Here is a 22,483-nt window from a genome sequence, read left to right as displayed (position 1 = left end):
GTCCACACATGGTTCTGCCCCTTCTTCTTTCATTCTCCACCTTCTCCTTCCAGAGCTCACACTCTGAGCTGCATGAGCATCCACTGAAGGGAGGCCCCTGCCTTGCCCGGCAATGTAGAGACATGCCTCCTAACGAAGACAGGCTGCGTTCTTTTGCCCTGATCCCTTCCATTTCAAGCTCCTGCCGCACATACCTTAGGGGAGGTCCAACTCCATCTCCCCGTGCCTATGTACCTCTCCAGTGCACGGTCCATGCGAATTCTAACCTACAACACGCTGGTTGTTTTTTTTGTGTTCTCCTCACCAAAACAGTCGTCAGAACCCTTCATCTCTTAAGGGTGGATTAGCCTCCTTCTAGATAACATCTCAGCAGCTCTTCTCAAGGAAGAACAAAGGCAGCTGCCCTTACGCAACGTGTTTTCAGATCTGCACTCAAGCTTTAGAGGCATCAGTGTGTTATTAGGAGCTAAATCCACTCACCGTCAGACGCTGCGCCCAGTGGCCTGCAGGATCCTAGACCTTTCTCTCCTCTGTCTACCGTCCTGCTGCAGATCTCTCCAGCCTCTTGCTGAGCCTTAGCCATAACTGCCAGTGACTCCTTCTGACGCTTGGTACTGTAACAGCTGAGGGGAACTTCGGCCAGGGATGGCAGGTAGTCACAGGCCCCTCCATTTGCTTCCGGGGCCAGTCCGACAAAGGAAAGTTCCTCTACTCTCCTTCCCTTTGGGCAGGAAGTTGTTCCACAGATTGCTTTTTTTATTATTATTATTTCAAACTTTCTTCCCTCCTACAGGTGATCTAATGATCAGGACTGACCACAGTCTCTCTGCACACTGTGCTTGGAAAGGTTCCCAGTGATTGAGGACCTAGATCATCTAATCTGTCTGGTTCAGCTGTGCCTCTCACAGGCTGTGCCCCCCCCCCCCGGGGAAACTGGGCCCTAGCACAGGGTGACTAAAGTGTGATGGTGGTGTGGTTAGTTCGGTTTTGCCTAGAACATCGTGGCAATAAATAGGCCGACGTGGCAGAATCACCCAGGATCTGAGAGTCTCTGGAAGCATCCTTACCTAGCAGTGGTTTTGTGATGAAGGCCTGCTGATTGTCAGCCATCACATGTCAGCACCACAGTGGTCGCCTTCCCTGTGGGTTCTGTTACCTCCACAGTGAGGACAGAATTTGAGCACAGAAGATCTTTCTGAGCTCTGAATTCTCACTTCAGTCCACACTTGGTAGAGTGGAGCATATCGTATATGCCAGGCGCTCTCAGGAGATGCTTCCGGAGCTAATTGAGTTATCCTCAGATGTCTCCGGAAGGGAGGAGGAACATTGCCGTTCTTTTCTTCACAGAGTGAAGGCCCTGAGACACAGAGAGTGTCAGACACACGAGTACACACATTCATACAAGTGTAGGCAGAGCTGGGGTTGGAACCTGGAGGCCCAGAATCCAGTCCTTAACCTCAGCATTACACTCAGCCTAAGGAAGCTGTCATGCTCCAAATGTGAATCCCTGATTTCAGTAACAACCACAAAACAAAAATCTGGAATTTTCCTTTTCAAGTGTCTCAAAAAGAAAAAGAAAAAAAAAAGAAACAACCTAGATTTGCAAATGATTCTACAGATTTCTAGTTTTTCAAACAGAATTCTAGATAAGTTGAGAGAACCATGCAACATGCTGTCATAACTTTTGGCATTCTTGCAAGCGAAAATCAATCTGCCTCAGCCTTGAGTTATTATTAACATTGCCACTTTTTATTGCTGCATCAATCACAAGCATACTGAGATGGATTAATGAAGTTAATTGTTTTTGGAAACTGAATTAAATGCAAGTGCTAATGCTAGGTGACTGAGCTCTGGCACCATGGGCTTTGCAGAGGAGTGGGCAAGCTGTTCCATTGGCGCCTCCCGAGATGTGATCGTTTCAGATGTCACCTTGACATCCATTGCCAGTTCTCTTTGTCTTCGTGGCATAGCCCTTTTCACTCATAGTTTATGGGACATGTCTGCGAACTGTCACATTGAAATATTCCAGAGACATCATTGAGCAGAGATCATGCCTTTGCCACCTCTCTGTAGCAGAATGCCACGGCTGGGCAGCTCCTGCGATAGACATTGCTTTCTCGTGGTTCTGGAGGCTGGAAGTCCAAGATGAAGGTGTCAGACATGCCTGGTTTCTCCTGAGCCTGCTTTCCCCCCCTCTCTCCCCTACCCCCCATCTGGCAAATGAACTCACATGACCTTTTCTCCATGCATGTGCACTCCAATGCACAAGTTCAGTTGCATTGGAATTCACCTTCAATTTTAACTTATCTCTTTAAAGGCCCTGATGCCAAATACCATCACAGTCTTAAGGCTATGGCTATTAATACTTCACCATACGCATTTGGTGACCGTATGTACTTGATAGCAAATACCATCACAATCTTAAGGTTATGGCTATTAATACTTCACCATATGCATTTGGTGACCATATGTACTTGATGGCAAATACCATCACAATCTTAAGGTTATGGCTATTAATACTTCACCATATGCATTTGGTGACCATATGTACTTGATAGCAAATACCATCACAATCTTAAGGTTATGGCTATTAATACTTCACCATATGCATTTGTTGACCATATGTACTTGATGGCAAATACCATCACAATCTTAAGGTTATGGCTATTAATACTTCACCATATGCATTTGGTGACCATATGTACTTGATGGCAAATACCATCACAATCTTAAGGTTGTGGCTATTAATACTTCACCACATGTATTTGGTGGCATAACAGCATCTTTCGTCAGTTTCTGGTAGATATAGGCAGGAGGAAGGAAGCCCATTCTAAAAAGCACTTGTGGGGCAGTTCTAGACTCTTCATTTTGTCAGAAATGTCCATAATTCTCAGATAGAAACCCATAACAGACCACAGAATTTTAATCTAAGTCCCCATTTCAAGAGGGGCTGGAAGTCTTAGGCTAAAATTTTGCCTACAAATGGTGGCTCTCTTGTGTTCTTTAGTTTTGTTCAATCTGAACTTAAAGTGAGGGCAATCCCTAAGGACCAGGAACAAAGAAGGATCTGAAACTGAGACGTGAGACTTGGGCCTTTGTGAGTGGGGTGTAGCTACCCCAGCTCCCAACATAAAGCTGGTTCCTCAGAGTTCTAACCATGATTAGAAACAGAGGAGGAAGTCCGCAACAAAGACCTGATGACGGAGACAAAGCTGAGCTCTTAAAGAGCAATAAAGTTATTAAAAATCAGTTGTCAAGATAAAAGGCAAATTTCTGGGAGCATTGTTAAATAGGATCCATTTTCCCCCTAAAGTAGCCTAGTGTCCCTGCATTAAAGGGTGAGATACCAAGGTTTTAGTTTCCAGCCCAAACTGGCAGATACACCATTGAAGTGCAGCCCTCTGATCTACTGGCCCGTTCTCTTGCCCTCTGTCATCAGCTCGAGGGTCCTGCTGGCCATGAGAAAACAGTATCCTTGTCTTTCCAAACCTAAGACTGGCCATGTTTCTCAGGGAAATCAGAGTATGAGCCTGAAAAGACCTTCCTCTGCTCCCCCGTGTCCATTCCTTGTGACCCGGCAGGAACCATCCAAACCAGGACCACCAGAGACAGCTGACTACTCCACTCCATGGGATGTTGGCTGTGTTGTGATAGAAAAGTAGATAACTATCCTCAGGAGGAAGGGCAGGGCTCTGTGAGTGCCACAGAAACAGCCCATGCCAGGGCTCTACTCTGTCCTCATTGTAGAGGTCTCTATCTTGGAAGTCCCCGTCTCTGAAGCTCTGTGCTGGCAAGTGAGTGCGATGGAAAATAATTCTATTTTAAAGAAAAGAGTTTATCCTGAGCCAGATTGGCATAACTGTGTCTCAGGAGCACAGATTTAGGTGACTGACATAACCCCTGTGAAAGACGTACTGAACTTTTGTAGCCACAGAAGGAAGTCATAAGTCAGTACAGTCAACAGATGCCTTGTTGTGAGTGTCAGATGGGGGGGGCTGTCTCCAAGTAGGAAATCTTTCCTATAGGCTTCAGATGTTACTTCAGTCTTAGTTTTAGGTCTGCTAGAGGCTACAGGTCTGCTGAGCTTAGCATAAACACAATCTTAGAGAGTTATCCAAGTCTTGAGAACACTAGGTTAGAGACAGAGGTTGAAAGTCAATGGCTGTTAGTGGCTGAATGTAACCGAGGTAATTTTAACTCTCAGCCTACAAGATTCCATCTGTGCACTGTTACAGCACTGAACTCGGGCTAGATCCGGCATTCTCCAGGGCCTTAAGACAGATCGGCTTCTCCAGAGAACTTTAGCTCCACACCATGGTGTAAGGCTTGGTGAGCATAGGGCCGCTACTTTCAGGCCACGTCTGGAACAATGCTACTAGACGATGATACCCAGGCTTGTTGGTGGGGGATCTGCTGTCAGATACATTGGGGGAGACTTCATGCTCCACCCCATCACCAAGCTTCTTGATGCACATTAGCGCAGTGAAGGCTCATAAAAATCTCTTCTGGACCCATTTGGGGGTGGGGAGATGGCCGAGTTGGTACCATACTTGCTCAGAAAATCCGAGGATCTGAGTTCAGGTTCCTGGCACCCACATAAAAGCTAGTTTGTGTCTGTAATCCCAGTGTTAGGGAGGTGGAGATCGACAGCTCCTCAGAACTCATCTGTCTCAAAAAAAAAAAAAAAAAAAGCAGGCGGAGGAAAGACAGAAAGGCCCAGTGTCCGCCTCCAGCCTCTACACTCACACACACACACACACACACACACACACACACACACACACAGAGAGAATAATCCACTGGGTTCTGTCTGCCTGGCATTTCCCTCGCTCATTTCTTCTATCCTAGACTCTCCACCTCCACCCATCTTCCATCATGTTGCAAGGATTTCCCACTTCACACTGGCTAGCTTGACTACAATTAGAAATAACAAGTGTGGGTGCACATGTGTAGAAATTAGAGGCCTCGTCCTGGTGTATACCTGGTCATTTCTCAGTAGGGCACACAGTGTTCCTGTGGGACCCAGCTATCCCATTCCTATATACGGAGCCAAGGAAATGAACAGAGACACAGAAAATGACATACATATTATACATATACATGTTATCCAGAGCTTCAGTGCTCGTAACAGCCCAAACTGCCAACAACCTACATGCCCATAACCTGGTGAGTGGGTAAATCAAAGCATGGTATATCCATGCAGAGAACAGTCGTATTTGGCATTAAGAAGGAAGGAATGAAGCCCTAATTCATGGGCTGACACAGGTAAACCTTGAAAATAATGCAAAGGAGCCAGTGACCAAATTCTGTGTGTTTTATGATTTCTTCTCCACCTAGATGTCCAGAGTAGCAATAACTGATGGTTACCAGGAACCAGGGAGGGATGGACGGGGAAGACCGTTCATGGGTGGGGTGACGAAAAGCAGCCATAGCAATGGTCACACTGCCCTGAATATACTCAGGCTGTGTTAGACAATCTACGCAGGTGAGCGCTGTTGTACATGAAGTATGTTTCCATAAAGCTGCTTTTAAAAAGAAAGTAGCATCTGCCAACAGTGGCCTTTGTAGCACAGTTTGGGAAGGATTGTTCTGCATGGCTTTGTGAGCCATCACTGGGCTTCGAGATTCACCCAGTAGCCGTCGCTCTTGAAAAGAACCTGTCAGGAGCTGGGAAAACAGCCCAGTGCTTCCTCTGAAAGACTGGGGACTTGAGTTCAGATCCTGGCACCCACCTAAAAGCTGGGCAGGATTCATGTCTGTAACTCCAGTACTAGGTAAATTCCCAGAACTTACTGGGTAGCCATGGCAATGTCACCCTGGCCAAACCACCGGTGTTTGAAGAAATAAGATCACTAGGCAGGGTTTAAATGGCCCATGTTATGTCCATTATGACATAGAGAGCCTAAGGTAGCCACTTTGTCATGTGACTTATGTTCTGCTCACACTGCTATTCTTAGAAAGTACTTGAGAGGTGATTAGAAGGAACACAGAAGCCTTGGGAAGTTTCTACAATACAAGAGGGCACGGAGGCCTATATCATGTCCAGTCTCCTCTACATCACACTACCCTCCCCTTGTTAATGATTGCTACTGCTCTTGGAGTCCATTCAATAACTGTGGCCTTCCATCCACAGGCAGATGCACCTCCACCCTGCTCACCCCGCCTTTGTTTTTATTTCAGTGAAAGCTGGTGGAATGCGGATCGTGCAGAAACACCCACACACGGGAGACGGGAAGGAAGAGAAAGACAAAGATGAGCAAGAATGGGAAAGCACCAGGTGAGAGACGTCTGGTGACTCGAGCAGACTCTGCAAATGACCATTTGGTTAAATAGTAATGTCTGTTCTGTGCTTCTGGTACCTCCTGGACTCCCGGCCCGTACGCTGTGTGTTTTTCTTTCCCATCCTGAGGCAGGGTTCTGTGCTAACAGGAGGGAGACCATGCATCTGAAGTGTACCGTCTGGCTCACCTCCCCAAGCACCCTGTCCTCTGGTTTAGTCAGGGCTGCTGAGCCCTGGAGCTGAGCAGGAGCATAGCCTCACCCTGTAGCACGTTAGTCTGGGACTGGGAGACACACAGCTTCCACCTCTCCTGGCAGGTCACAGTGCTGGAATGGAAGATAGATTCTTGTGCTTGCTTGATGGTTCTTTGCCCAGTTCAGAGACATGTGTACTGCCCATCTGTGGCCAAGAGCTCTCCACTAGGGCCGCAGCCTGAAACGCCCTACAAACTCCTGTGATCACCCACACTAGTGGAATTTTAGCGTCTACACGGGCAGGGTAGAGAACTTAAGACTTGAGAGGTGCTTTGCAGGCAGATCTGTAATAAGCAAGGCTCCCCTTTCAAGTGACCATGTGTGTCCTTCCGTGACATCTCTGCCCCAGCCCTCCTGGGTCCTGCATTCTGTTTGCCTCTCTCTGTCGACCACCTGTTTTCCTTGAAGGTCCTGATCTCAAAGTTTGCTTTGAGGGCTGCATCCTTCATCGTGGGTAACCCTGTCATAACATTGTCACCAGAGACACAACCGTGAAGACATCCACATGGAAGAGCATCGGCAGTAAGGTTCTGTGCAGACAGTGTCTCCACTATAGCAAGAAGGAAAGGGGGTGGAAAGAAAAGGTGGTCTAGCCTCTAGATTCTGAGGGATGGAAAGTTACCTGTGTGTGTAGGAGGAAAGGCGGGATGGTCCCTTGCATTTCTTTCTGACTTTCCTATGAGAGGAAAGAGAACAGCTGCAGGAGATGAGCATCTTAAATAACGGAGGATGAGCGGTGTTGAGAGAAAGACTGGGTGTGCGCGCCTTAGATTACAGCATCCTCGTCGCCTGAAAGAGGAATCAATCTCCTCCACATCTGTAGAGTCGGGAAAGCTGAAGCAAGCTGATTGCAGCGTGGGGTCTGCAAGAGTCTCTGTTGTGCTTTTCTGAAGTCAGATTGCTGTGTTCCCTGTGGGTCTATTGGCTTTGGCTTGGCTCTTCACCAGTGTGGTTTAAACCATGTGACCTAATGGGAGCATATCCCGAGTGGGAGAAACCTAAACACTAGGCTGTTGGCTTGTGTTCCCTGTGCAGGTATCAGTCCTGGTGCCCTGGTGTAAGTTTTACTATTACCACACTCCCTGCTTTTTTATTGCTTGACTGAACAATCATAGCATCGTTAGTAATGATTATTGCTGTTGCTTCTTTGGGGACTTTGAAAATACTTTTTATTACTTTTCTGTGTGTGCACACATATACCACAGTCCACCTGTGGAGGTCCAAAGACAACCTTCAGGAGTTGTTTCTCTCCTTGCACCAGGTAGATCCCAGGAATTGAACTCGGGTCATTGGGTTTGGCAGCATGGTCCTTTATTCACTGAGCCATCTTGCTGGCCCGACTTTTGGTTCTTTTTGGGTTTTGTTTTGGGTTGTTTTTGAGACAGCTCAGGCTGGCCTCAGGCTCACAATCCTGTTCCTGTCTCTTGAGTGTTGGATGTGCAGGTGTGTGCCACCACACTAGCTAATCATGGCTGATTTGTGGTGTGTAAGGAGCCTGCTTGTTCTGGACATTCCATCCACCTAAATCCATGGGACTCTCGCCACTCTTGGTTATTCCCCTGTTTCAGAGTTGGCTATTGTCCCCATTCCAGAACGCCCCCCTTAGCCCTCCAGAGAGTACACTTAGCTTCCGTGGGCTCTTAGCACATAAGTGGCAGAGTGCAGGCAGCTGGCTCCTTGTTCCTCAGGGTCAGCCTCCAGGCTGTACTGACCTGTGCCATCCTGTTTGGGGATGGGCGCTTGCTGACTGATTCCCATCGGGTTTGACACCACCTAAAACTCAGTCTCACTGTGCCCATTATATGGATGAAGAAAGCAAGGCTTAGAGAGATCGTTCACAGTGATGCTCAGCCAGTCAGTGTCCTAGCCAGACTTCAGCCTGAGAAGCCCAAGGGCCCCTCATCAACACAGACTGCAATCTGGATCCTTCTCTTTTTAAGCTGAATTAGTTCTGGAAGTCCCTACTTCTCAAATCCATGATCCTCCCTTATTTCTGCACCTTCACGGTATCAGTTTTCAGCAAGGCTCCAGTTTCAGGGCCAGCTTCACTTTATATATAGAAAGGCCTGTTTGTTTTCAGAATATATAAAATATGTAGTCATCCTCCTGGGAATGGCATTTGGTGTGCACTCTGAGCATACACATTCTCATACGCCCAAGCTTTTATACCGGCTATGAAAATAAGCATGCTGTCTACGTCACATGCCAGTTTCCCCCCAGATCCACGTTTGCAAACTCCTTTTTAAACATTGCCTGGATATTTAAGACTGTTTACCGACTCATTTCTGGTGTCTTCCTCCTTCCTCTTGAAGACAGAGCAGTGATTACAGAGAAAATGAGTATTCAGGGCCCTGAGGAGGTCATTTTGTGGCCCAAAGAATCCCACAACCTTCCCTGGCAATTATTTTCTCATATAATCGTATGCAGCCCTTACTTCCATAATCTTTAATTTCCTGGAGATTTAAAAATGCCTTATGCTGCCAGGCTGTTTTGAGATATTACATTTGAGGGGCAAGAAAGACTATATCAAAACCATGTGAATCGGAGCTGGAAAGATGGCTCAGTGGTTAACAGCAATGGCTGCTCTTGCAGAGGAACCAGGTTCGATTCCCAGAACCCATGTGGAGGCTGACAACCATCTATGACTCCAGCAAGGCATCCGATGGCTCTTCTGGCCTCTACAGGCACCAGGCACATGTGGTACATACCCATACATGCAGAGAAAATGTTCTGCACTAGGCACATTTGGTACACATACACACGTGCAGACAGAATGCTTATACACCTAAAAAAATAAAAGGTGGGAAGAGAGAACCTTGAGACTATTCTGAGACCGCGTTCTTGGTGCTCCTGGTATTTTCTCTGTCCTCACCACTCGCCCACACACGCTCTCTCTGTGCTCCTGTACTCTTGATATAGTGTGCCTAACGACACCTCTCCTGAGAACCAAGCCTTGGTTTGTAGCACTTGCTGTTTTTGACAGCTAAATACTCCCACCACAGCCTGTTTTAAGTAGAAACATGATGTCACTGGCATAGACATGTGAAGAGGGACCTAGCCAGTGCTCACACCAGAGTTAGCTCAAGCATGCCAGGGAATCCTGCCCTTGTAACATAGTTTGTTGTTGTTTATAGGCTATAGTCTTGAAAGAGGTTAAAGATAGGAAATACTCTATGATCCACGGTAGATGTCCACGTGTTTATCTGTCCAGTGTACTCTATAGTGAAGGTGTGCAGCTTGGAAACAGGTTAAGTATGCCCCTCAGACACTCAAGTGTTGAAATTCAGCCCCCACTGTGAGGCACTGAGAAGTGGAAAGGTCAGACCAGCGGGCTTTAAGAGGTGATTAAGTGAGTCACAGCCTGGACCCCATGACTGAATTCTAGTGGCTTTATATTAGACAAGATGAGGGCACAGGAGAGTGACACATGTGTGGTACCCCCAAGCTGCCCCGCACCCCCTTGGGACTGTCACCAGAGACGGCCCCTGACCTTGGCCTAGACCATGAGGTAAAAGCTCTTTTCTTTAGAATTAGATTACTCCATTGTAGCAACAGAAAATGGACTATGACAGAACGTCTCTTGAGGACAAATTCTTTCATCTTATCTGTCTGAAAATGTATAGTTCTGCTTTAACTTTGCAAAGATGGCGTCTTCATTAGCCTCCTTGTCACTGTGACAGAGTCCGTGACATAAACAACTTAGAAAAAGGAGAGATGTGTGCTGTGCTGGAGGGGTCTGCTGGCGAGGGTCTGGGTGTGCTCATTCAGCTCTGTGTTCTCGGGCAGCGCGTTGTGCTGGAGGGGTCCGCTGGTGGAGGTCTTCTCCTCGGGGTGGGCAGGAAGTGGAGGGGCTGTGGACCACAGCAGCAGTGTGCTGGTTTTTCAGTCTTTCCCCTCTCTGTCTCATGGCTGTGGTGATCCAGAGCCCTCTGTTCTACCATGCCCTCCTCTCCATGATGGACTGGGCTTTCAAAAGTACGCCCAAATCAATCTTTCTTTCAGTTGTTTCTGGCAAGCGTTTGGTCACATGATAAAACCAAGGCGGAGAACTGGAACTAGCAATGGGGTCATCGCTGTGACGGCCCGGCTGTGTGGACCAACAAGAGTGTGGAGGTGCAGAGCAGAGACGTAACTGTGGAAGACACGTGGCCCTGGGGCTTTACGTAGGAACAGGGGGGGTCTCCTGAGCATCCCCTCCTCCCCCACAAGAGAACTCTGATCTCCTGAGGTCTGTGGAAGTGATCACAGTTGCTCCACTTCAAGGTGGCACTGGCCATGTCCAGCCTGGAGAAAGCCCGCAGTGTCTGATGTCCCATGGCTTGTAGATGTGTGCCTTGAAGCTCTGCCCTTACCCACACTCGGCCTTCTCCCATTATGTGTCCCCGTGTCCACATTTCCCCTTCTTACAGCCTTAGGGGCTCACCTCGGTGACCTCCCTTTACCTATGTCTGCGAAGACCCTATTTCCAAATAATGTCGTATTTTGAAAACTTGAAGGCTTAACACTGCACCCCCTTTTGAATGAGCCCAAAACAAATGCCAAATGATGGTTCATTGCAGTCTTAAGGGTTCTCTCAGGAAGCTGTCTATGGGGATAAGAAATAGGGAACTCAGAACTTGTAAGTCAAGGGATAGCACGGCTATGTGCCACTTAGATCGCAAGGCCCCTGCGTGAGACTGTGTATGTTTGAACCTCAATGGCTCTGTGTTGGACAAATGTGAAAGTTGTCCGTACGTCCAGTGTTGTCTTTTGTGTCCAGGCCAGTCCCCAGCTGCCTTTGGAAAGTGTGTCCGCTTCCCTGACATACGTGCAGATACAGGCAGACCAGGCTTGCTTGGTGCTGCAGACCACACTCAGTGTAGTATTGGGGGGCCCCCGTGACATGGCAGCAAGAGCTGATCCGGTGGGCCCTGGAACCGTGTCCTCCAGCAAAGGCACAGTGTCCGTGTATTCAGGGCCTTGTGTGACAGGAAAGGTCTGTACAGAGGACTGACCCCGTCTGTAGGCTGAGATGACAGAGCTGTCAACAAGACCCTCAGCACCAAGTGTACCTGTGGTAAAATGTGAGCACAGTGGAAGTGAGCAGTCAGTTCTGCATGGGTATGGCCAGTGGGAGATGGATAGCCCTGTCGGTCAGCTCCTCATCAGGGCTGCCTGGGTGGAACTGGTACATCGTCATTCTCAGTCTGCAGGTAGAGCAGAGGCAATGTGTTTCAGTCACACGCCAGCGAAGGTAAGAGTCACCTTTTACCTGTGGCTACTCAGAAGGTTGGCAGAGGCAGCACTGGCTCCATACCTCAGCGGGGTCAGCTCGAGTATCGGCTGCACTCTGTAAAGCTACATTCACCAGCATCCGGGAGAGAGGTGCAGCGTGATGTCTGCCTGCCTCGGTGAGTCCTCAGTCTGTCCCATGGCTGCCACCCAGAGTGGCAGACGGTCGACCCGCTGTCATGGCGACGAAGCCATTGTAGGTGAGACTTCCTCATAGCTGCTGTGTCCCTGAGTTTCCTGGGCTCTAATGGTGATATGCCACAGGCTGGGTGGGTTAAACAGCAGAACTGTCATCTCTTGTTTTCTGAAAACTTGCGGTCAAGTGTCAGCAAGTCACACTCCTTCTGATGTGCCATGGAGGTGTCTGCTGCAGTGCTCTCGGCATCTGATAGTTGGTCAACATACTGACAGAACTCCAGACCCCGTGTGACATTCTACTTGTCACAGTCCGTCCAAATTCCTTTTTCAAAAGGACACTATTTGTGGTCGGAAGTTTCTGTCCCACATGCCGCCTCCAAGTAACCACACAGAGGCTTAATACTAATTGTAAATGCTTGGCCAATAGCTCAGGCTTGTTACTAGCTAACTCTTACATTTAAATTAACCCATATTTCTTATCTACACTTTGCCATGTGGCTTGGTACCTTTTCTCAGCATGGCATGTCCATCTTGCTTCTCTCTGCGTCTGCTGGCAGCTCCTGACTCCGTCCGTCTCCTTCCCATCATTCTTAGTCTGGCTCTTCCACCTAACCTTATCCTGCTCAGCTCTTGGCCAGTCTCCTTCTTTATTAAACTAATCACAACAACGTATATTCACACAGTGTAAAGGAATACTCTACAACTAGTCGTGATAGAGTAGGGCTCACCTAACGTTGTATGACCTCAGTTTAACTAATTACAAACTGTGGTGACGCTACTTAAAAGTAAGACCACATTCTGAGACACTGGGGCCGAGGACTTCAACAGACGTTCTTTGGGAAAAAAATCCCCCAAAGACAGTGTCAGTGAAATAATTTAACCATGAAGTTCCCATGGCAAAGGAGCCCCTCTGCTAGCATTTACTGTTTGTTTTCCTGGCTGAGGACTTTAGCAGCCTACCTGTCTTCCAGGCCACATGGATGCTCGGTCCCGAGGGTGTGGCCCCACACTTTGATTTCATGCCCCATCAATTTTAAAGAATATTTTCTGTATTCATTCTGTTGGATTGTTTGAGAAAGGTCTCATTATAGAGTTGAGGCTGGCATCAGACCTGAGATCCTCTTTCCTGAGTCTCCCAAATGCTGTGGTTATTGGCTTGTACCACCATGCCTGGGTCATTTTTACATTACACACACACACACACACACACACACACACACACACACACACACAGTTTAGTGCCATATCTCCCTTCTGTAAGTTATATAATACCTAATATAATACAATAGATGGCAACCTAACTAATAAAGGCGAAATAAGGAATAGCAACTTGATACTATCATTAGCTAATATCTCAAGGTCCAACTACCCTTGTAGTGAAGTTTCCCATTAATGATTCAGGATGGGAGTTTAAATTTATAATGACCTTCTGGGTAATTTCAGGTTCGGTGGGGGCAGGCTGCTTCCTGTCAAATCCAGTTAGATCATTGGCATTTGCCACATCGTTGGTGATGAACTGAGATGTGAATATTTCCTTCCCTTTTTGCTCACTAGATTGTGCATTTAGATTAGCTTCATTGTAAGACACTTGTCCATTTGCTGAAAACTGGTTTAAATTCATTCCTAAGACAGCATTTGAGCACAGCTCTAGGCACTTGGGATGTGCTAAGGATGAAGTGAGACAGTTTGCCTCAGCAGACCATCAGCCACACACACTGTACGTATATTGCAAGGTGCTGAGGGCAGGTAAAGGGACATGGGTCTGTGAGGGGTCACCCTACCTGCTTTCAGGGGAGCCCTCAGGACTATGAGACCTGGTGATGATAGACAGTCCATGTGTTAAGTGGTGTCCGATTTAACTTAGTATGGTTTGTTTCTTTGAGGCAAACAAGTAAATAGAATGGGTTCTCGTGTTCATCTCTCTCTCCAAACTAAACATAAGGCATCCTAAGCTCAAGGCCCACCTTCTTCACTGATTGGCTCACACCCCAATGTCCATCTTGTCATTGTGTACAGCAGAAGTTAAACCTTTCTTCCCAAACACATGAAGTATGAGTTTTACATGAGCGACAAGATTGTAACTGCATTTAAGAAGTTCTAGTTAGAATCTCCTCGTGAGCAGAGCAGGGCATGTGTGGCAAACAGCAGCATCAGGATTTGGCGGTTTCCCCTCATCCAGCCTGATTTCTCTCCCGAGATGGGCAGCTGAGGAGGGTTGCATTTGGCGCACAGCCAATCAGCGTGTCCCCACACAGTGGTGAGGCATACATCACAGGATCCTGGCTGAACTCCTTGGATCTGGGGATGAGAAAGGAAATAGGAGGTCTCGGCTGTCCTCGGCCACGCTGCGGTAACGGGCTTTGAGGCAGCATTTATCCAACATCTGGCTCCGTAGCAGGTGTGGAAACCAGAAGTGGTTTGTCAGCTTCTCAGTGGCCCTCAGAAGCCAGATGCACCCTCTGTTCTAGGAGGGCTCTCTCTGCACGTGGAGGAGGGAAGAAAGAATATGTCCACACCAGGGCTGGCCTCTCTGTTCTGTTTATGGAGACTACAAGAGTTGCTCTGTGTATCAGGAGTGTTTGCTTACCATGAGCATGTGAGCCAAGCTTGGGTTTATAAAATAAAATGTGTAACAATAACTACACGGAAACAAGAGCCTTGGTTGAGTCTACTGCCTCATCGTTACCTGAACCTTTCAGCTCTTTTAAGTAACGCTGTTGGCTTCAGCTGTTCAACAACACAATGCTCAGAAAATGCCTGGCAGACTCTTGAAATTGGAATTTCTAAGAAACCTACTAACTCGATGACTTCTTCCAGCAGGTTGGGACAGGTGAATGGGCTGTGCCTGTGGAGGGGAAGAGCCTTCTTCACCTTCTTGGCCATGTTCTGTTGTTGCTCAGCTCTCTTGGCAAAGCATTCATTGATTTTGCTTATATTCATCCCTTGGGACAGGGCTTAGTCATTAAAGGTGAATTATTGTGGATTGGAAGACTAAGAGTAATGTCACACTCAAAAAGGTCCCTTAGCTTTCACAGGACAGTGACTGCCCCTGTGGATGCTGCCCCAGGAGAAGAGTTGACACATCCCCTCTCTTCATTTATTATTGCAACCTCTAAAGGCTGTTTGTGCCAAAAAAAAAAAGTGTAGTTCTATTAGAACCTACACTCAAATATTATTTAGAGTTTTAAAAGGGAGAAATTGTGTCTCCTGCCCCAGCACGAGAGGATCTTGAACACTGTGCCAAGTGAAAGAAGCCAGGGGCAAAAGGACACAGCCTGCAGGATTCCATTGGCAGGTCCAGTGCAGTCCCATTTGTAGATTAGGAAGTAGAGTGGAAGTTAATGAGGGGTGTGGGGAGAGTAGGGAGGGATTGTTCAGTGTACGGTCTTGATGCTCAGAGGAAAAGGCTTTGTCTCAGCACAGTGAACACAGAACTGTACCCTTGAAAATGGCAAAGGTGGTCAGTTTTATTGTTTCTTACCATTGTAAGTGCATAAGCAAGCACAGCAAAGAGGCCTCGGTGCCGTGGCAATGCGTTGGCAGCTCAGAAGCTGAACAGCACTATCCTGTGACTCAGCAGATCTCCCTCTAGGTGTTTACCCAAGAGGATTCAGAATCAGGGATCAGACAAAAGCCTGTCTGTGGATGGTTGGTGCACCACTGTTGACAAGAGCTAAAAGGTGACCCTGTGCCAAGTGTCTATCATCTGATGAACAGGAAGAGTGTGCTCCATCCACATGGTGCAATATTATCTAGCTGAGCGAATGAGTGGGGGCTGAGCCTTGTTAGAACAACAGGTTCCTTGTGGAACTTGGAAAATGTTTGCCAAGTAAGGGAAGCAGACACCAGTGGATGGTTCTGGTATCATTTGTGGGAAATGTCTGAAGGAAGGAAATCTATAGAGACAGAAAGTAGACTGGCCACTGATGGCTGTGGCAAAAAGAGGGCCCATACAGAATGGTGGTTTAATGGATATGGGTTCCCTTGAAGATGATGGAGTGTTCTAGAATGAGATAGTGACAATGGTCCCATAAGAAAATGAATTCAGTGAACGCTGTCACATTGTATAATTTAAGGAAATGATGATTCTTATGTCCTATGGATGTTACCGCAGAAAAGGCGAGGGAGCCCTGGTTTGTAGTCCAGCCTCCATCTTTTCTTAGCTGGGAAAATGCACGCTCAGGTGTTGAACGCATTTCCTATAGGGCTATGGCTGCCATCCCAGGGGGACCAGGACTGTTCTCACAGAAGGGGAAAGACGATGCTTGGACACGATAGTCTCATTGAAGAAGCGTAGTGGGAATTTGCCCCGCCCATGACCTTGGGCTGTCTGGCCTGATAGAGGCGGTGCTTCTTACCTGCCTATGTGACCACTTAAAAGGGAGGAGAAAGGGGGTACTGTCCTCTTAGGTGGTAAGGACCGGATCAGGCGGCATGAAGCAGCCTGTGATCAGTCCCCAGCTTTCCAAGGACTCTGCAACTGGATTTACCTTGTCCTGTATCAGTGAGTCTGTTTTCCTCATAGAACCCCTTAATAAATTTATATATATATATATATATATATATATATATATATATATATATATATATATATATATATATATATAGAGAGAGAGAGAGAGAGAGAGAGAGAGAGAGAGAGAGAGAGAGAGAGAGACCGACCATTGAGGCTCTTGTTACAAAGAAGGGCCAGGGCAACTGGGCCAGGTGCACACTGATGTCCTGAACTCATCATACATTTGTTTCCTTAGGCTCAGAGGGCTGGCTGCCAATAGACGGCCACATCCATACAAGTGGCACCTGGAAGGTGAAGCAGGCATCTCTGGTGTCTGGTTTTAAAAGCAAGAAGGTGCTATGACAGAGCCATTTGTCAGAACTGGGTCACATGACTGTCCCTAAATCCAGTATGCCTAAGATTCTCTTAGACCCACCATTCTCAGCAGAATGAATGTTTGGCATAGGGCTACAGTCGTAAAGATGAGTCCTAGGCACACTCGGCACTAACTCGTTAAGTTGCTAGAATGTCACTGCCTCCAGTTTTCTGGTAGATATGCGTGGGGGACAGAGATTTGACGTCCCACTGGCCTTTCAACAGTAGCTTTCAGCCGTCCCCAGGGTACACACAGCCCTGCTGGGTGTGGGGGACTTCCCTATGCAGGGCACGCTAGTAAGCTTGCATTCCTTCAGTGACTGTAAGCCTAGATAATTGAAGTTATGTTTATCACCAGAATGAAGTGTCACAGCAGAGGGCACCTAGGGTGCTTCGGCTCCTGAGAAGCAGCATGTAGAAGACGGCCCGACTCAATGTTCTTAACCACCCATGATGACAGCCAGGGCCTTGTTGGGGATGGGCGTGGACAGAGAAGCCATGAAGATGAGTGCTGCTGTCTCAGTGGCTGAGCAGGCAGTATCTCATGACCCTGCCTGTATGGGAAGCTCACCGAGCCAGGTTCCTGCGAGTGCTGGAAGACTTTTCTGCTAAGGAGAAGCTGGGATGGGACCTTTGCAGACATGACTTCAAGAGTTATGGTGAACCCAAGCCTAAGTGTTTGCAAATGATACACGGTCATCGTCGTCAGAGCTGCATGGTGTGTGGCCCGGGTGCGGTTGGCTCAGCCTCCCCAGGATTTCACAAAGTAGAGCCCCGTGTGGGACAAGCACAGCATGCTAGAGAAAAATAGAATATGCCTTAGATCTTTCAAGTATGTCTTCGCTATTTCAGTCAAAACAGTTGTACTGCCACCGCTAGCGAGACGTTGGGTGTGTGTGAGTCACAAGGAAAGAAGCTGTCGATTGACATGTGAGTCTCAGAAGCTGTTTCCGTGTTTGAGTTTGAAACCGGTGCTCTTGTGCAGAAAGGCTTATTGGCGTCTCGCGATCTTAGTGCACTGTGCATTTCTGCAACCACACTCCTGAAATGATGGGTTATGAAGCAAGGCTTTGTTTTGGCAAATGGTTGCAGAGGTTTATAGCTGAGGGACTGCATCTGGCGATGGCCTCTGCAGAATCACAAGGTGGCACGGTGCATCCATCCCATGGCAATAACGGGGGGGGGGGGGGGGTTGTACGTGTATGTGTGCATGTGTGTGCCCTCTGTGTCTGTCTTCTGGCCTCTGCCCCTCTCCTTACAAAGCCACCAGTGTTCAGTCATATGCTTGATGACCTTAGGTAGTGCCAAGCATCCCCTTTAGGCCTCAGCTCTAAATACCATAGACACTGGGACTTGCCAGTGGGATTAAATCTCAGTACTCGAACCCTCAGCCAACGCTGAAACCACAGTGTATTGAGTCCAAAGCTAGGACAGCTGACAGGAATGTTGTTAATGGACACGCTGTTTAATTTACATCAGGACATTTGTACTCTCTGGACCTAGAAGCACATAGAAAAAGTTTAATTACATTTTGTGAGTGTGTGTGTGTGTGTGTGTGTGTGTGTGTGTGTGTGTGTGTGTGTTAATGCCACAGTACATGTGTGGAGATCAGAGGACAAATTGGGGCACTCAGTTCTCTCCCACAAGGTAGGTCCCCAGGTTCAAACTTAGTTTGTCAAGCTTGGCAGCAAGCACCTTACCTGCTAAGCCATCACACAGAATTTTGATGGGAAAGTGTGAGGATTAGGTGTCAGGGAAGGGGATCAGCATTGATGCTCCTTCTGAAGAGGCAGAGTCATGCTGTTGACACCAGATTGAGGCCTGGATCACCTCCCCTGCCCATTCTTCTCTTCCTGCTCCTTTTCCCAGCACGCCACCATCCCCTTTTCACAGCATGCAGCTCCCCAAGGCTTCCAGGCTGATGCTGTGGATCATGGTCAGGCATTCACTTTTCAAGCAGGATCCTCTTCTGGTTTGCCATTAATTTGAGCCTAGAAGGCTGGTGATTTTATGCTTTGCTGAATAGACTTAACACAGTGGAGAAAACAAAGCCAGTGGAGGACATCAAGGATTGATCAGCCCCTAAGCAAACCTCATGTGGGGACAGCCAGATGGAATGTTCCTAACCATCGAGAGTGACAGCCAGGTCCTGGGGGGGACGTACGTGGGCACCGAAGCAGCGGAGGCTGGTGTGTGTTACCTGGACTGACTGGCAGGCTGTCTAGGTGACCTCACTGACGGAAGAGTGTGTGTCGGTGAGGTCATCCCACAGGGTCTGCTTTCCCTCACCCACTCTGGAACTGCACTCCGTGCACTGGCTTTTAACTCATTTCCCCAAAGCCCTGAGAAAACGGAGCAGAAGGTTGTGGTGCCCTGGAACCTAAATCCTTCCAGCACCTTAAGGATCCTCTGCTTTGATGTTTCGGAGCATAGCTAGCTCACTAAAACCGAGGGCAAACTGTCAAGACAAGTAGAAATCCATTAGAAATGAAGAAGAATGCCAGATTGCCAGTAGGTCAAAAGAACACAATTCATAACAGGTTAAATGTTTGTAAACAAACACCAGTGGCAAAGAAATAAAAAGAAAACCACACTTTTCTTGCCTAAGAGAGAGAGAATGGTAACCTGATAACCGGGGCTGGGGAGACGGTTCAGTCAGTAAAGCCCTTGCCACATAAGCATGGAAACTGTTTTCAGTCCCCAGCACCCTCCTAAAAGCTGGGCGTGGTGGCTTGTGCCTGTAATCCCAGCTCTGGGGGACATAGTCGAGAACCCTGGGGTTACTAGCTAGCGCGCTGGCTGTAGAGATCTAGATTCAGTGAGATGCCCTGTCTCAAACACAGTAAGGTAGAAAACCATTGAAGAAGGTACTCAGTGTCAACCTCCAGCCTCCACAGGCTTGTGCACACCCAGGGCAGGGGAGAAAATTTTGATACTGTGTCTTTTCTGTTAACTGCATATTAGCTGTCTCAGTCTGGATGCAGAAACATATCAGCCTGCCTGCACACTGAGCATGCCGTTCTGGCCTTGAACTTCCTCTCCTTCCCAGGTGCTTTGCTGGGCTCTCAATGCTAGAACCAAGGAATCAGCACTTCCTCCTGAAGGTCAGGAGAAAATCTCCTCACTGAGAACAAGGCCACAGCCCACCCCTCACACTCCTCACACCTGATGATTGTGGTCCCACCTTAGGTCTGAGCACTGTGGCCCAGCAGATGGGGAAACACTGGGAGCTGGGGTTTCACATCAGTACCTGGGCCCTCCTCTGTCGTAGCACTGACTGGATCATGGCCACTTCTCTGCTCACGAGCTCCTGAAGCTACGCCTGTCATATCCTGCTGTGTCAGCCACCTGCAGTCCTGACATGTTGAGTCAGTTCCCCTGGATACCTCCCAGTTCTGCAGTCTGGATCCTTAGAGTAAAGACACACCACCAAGACGGCATTGCTGTGTCCCGAGGCATTCCAGGCCCCGGAGGCTTAAGCACCATCCCTTCCCAGATCCATCCATAGTGGAGAAGGGAAGACTTCGCCCTTCACCCCTGAGATGGCTGCTGGCGTCCGCAGTCAGGGAGAGCTGTCTCCCTGTCCCCAGAGAAGACAGAGGGATGTCACCAGAGCCCTGTGCAGCATCAGCCTGCCTCATTTCAGGGGTTCCCTCCTGGGAGGACCTCACTGCATGCACAGGTGACACCTGGTCCTCCCGACACCGCTGTCTCACTGTGGGAATTGATGCTCGAGGGACCGCTACTACAGCGTCACTGGCCTGTTTTTCTGGAAATGATGGTTGTTTTTCTCTCTTTTCTGAAGAGAAAAGAGAGGCCTTAGATCTTTGTTCTCTCTCCCTCTTTCTCTTCTTTCTTAATTTTCTTAAGTGTCTCTCTCTTTCTCTTTCCTACTCTCTCTCTCTCCACACACACACACACACACACACACACACACACACACACACACACAGTGGTAGACTATGTTGGGGCCAAGGCTGAACAGTACTCAAGTCCTGGTCTCCTTCGCCCTGGGCCAGGACCTTACCAGCCATGGCCTTCCTCCTCTGGATGACAGGGAACAGGCAGAACCTCTTAAACTGATGGGATTGCAGACCACAGGCCAATCTGTATCCGTGGATCTGCTGGACCCGAGACGAATTTCCTCCACTCCCAGGGCACTGAGATGTGGAGCCGAGGTGTACACATACCCCAGCCTGTGTAGTGTGCACTCTAAGAGGCAGAAGCGCCTTCGTGAGAGAGTTGCTGCAGCTCCCCGTGGACTTCTGGACTTGCAGGCTCTCCTGAGGGCAGGAGGAGGCAGATGCTGGAGAACTGGCCACAGAGTAGCGTTGAAAATGTTTTTCGTGGGACTCTAATCTGCTTTGCAAAGTATGTCATTCAGCCTATTGAATTTGTAATGACATGGCGTCCTCCCTGGGCCCTGGAGGATAAGAGGTTTAGAAGATTGTCGTGGGTGTTAAACAAGCAATCCGGCCTTGTTCAGAAAGTCTCAGGACCAAATAATGGCAAATGTAAACCACCCTCAGACTCGTCTAGTTAGTTTTTTCCATCGGCACATCCTGCAGGGAAGCTGATGTGGCTCCATTTTATGGTTGAAGAGTTCAGCCCAGAAAGGCTAAGGACATGTTCTCCATCACACTGAAAGAACTGGCGACGCTGGGATTTGACTCAAATGTCTAGTTGCAGAGGTCTTCGCCACTCTCCAGCACACCACCGCTGTTCTGGTGACTAGTGGTGTTTCCCCAAAGACCTGGGGCAGATTATTGAGAAGAGTCGAGGGGAGGGCGTGGGAGGGGGTTCCCTGTAACTTTGCAGTTCAGGAACATCCTTGCAGAATAGGATTGCATTACTGGACGCTGGATCCCAGCTCGGGTCATCTCAGAAGGGACACTGCTGCTGTTTTCACTTACCCTGAGTGTCAGCTCGGGCTCTGAGGGTCACAGGGCACTGGGGCAGTTGGTGTGCAAGTGTCCGTGCAAGTGGCACCGGCTTGTGCGGAGACAGCTTTCTCCTCAGCATGCCAGTGTGATATGACAGCTCACCTCTGAACCGCCCAGTCCAGGATCTGAGACCCTGAGACTCCAAACACTGGTACACAAGTGGACACCCTGATACCAGAGACTGGAAATCCACACGGCTGTTGCAAAGAAAAGAAATCAGGAAGGAAAAATACCAATAGAGGGAAGTGTGAGTCAGGGTAAAAACTGATGACTCATTGCTGTTGAAGCCTGTTATGACCCTGAGTGGAAAAACAGAACTTGCCTTAAATGAGAAGGCAGCTGAGGATGCAGTGTGTTTTCCTTGGGCAGAATCTGTTCCATGCAGGACTTGGATGGAAAGGAAGGCAGAACGTTCTGGCCCTGGCAGGACAGCGCCCACGAAGTTCAAGTAGCAGAGAGGGAGGAAGCAGGGAGGATAGGGCAGGGTGGCAGGCCACTCTGGAATCCCCAGGTGTCTTTGGGGTAGTTTGAACCTCACCTCCCTGCTGCAGCCTCTCCCTGCAGCCCCACCCCACCCCACCCCCACCTCCTCCCGCATCACAGGCTTGAGCTTGATTCTCTCCTGTTAGGCTTTAGAGTTTCTCTTCAGTCACCGACTTAAACAACTTAGGGGCACGTCACCTTCAAGAGTCAGAGTTATGCATGGACCATTTTCATCCTAAGCAAA

General features: G+C 48.4%; 1 protein-coding gene across 1 annotated transcript in view; it reads left to right on the top strand.

Moving 5' to 3' along the window:
* Dap (death associated protein) overlaps nt 1-22,483 on the top strand; it is a 54,504-nt gene that overhangs the window by 5,348 nt on the left and 26,673 nt on the right. Inside the window, exon 2 of the mRNA XM_059276336.1 lies at nt 6,181-6,277. Coding sequence (XP_059132319.1) covers nt 6,181-6,277 — 97 coding nt within the window. The remainder of the gene's footprint in view (nt 1-6,180; nt 6,278-22,483) is intronic.

Source organism: Peromyscus eremicus, chromosome 11 (genome assembly GCF_949786415.1).
Source record: "Peromyscus eremicus chromosome 11, PerEre_H2_v1, whole genome shotgun sequence".
Taxonomy (NCBI): domain Eukaryota; kingdom Metazoa; phylum Chordata; class Mammalia; order Rodentia; family Cricetidae; genus Peromyscus; species Peromyscus eremicus.
This window is presented reverse-complemented; position numbering and strand designations above follow the sequence as displayed.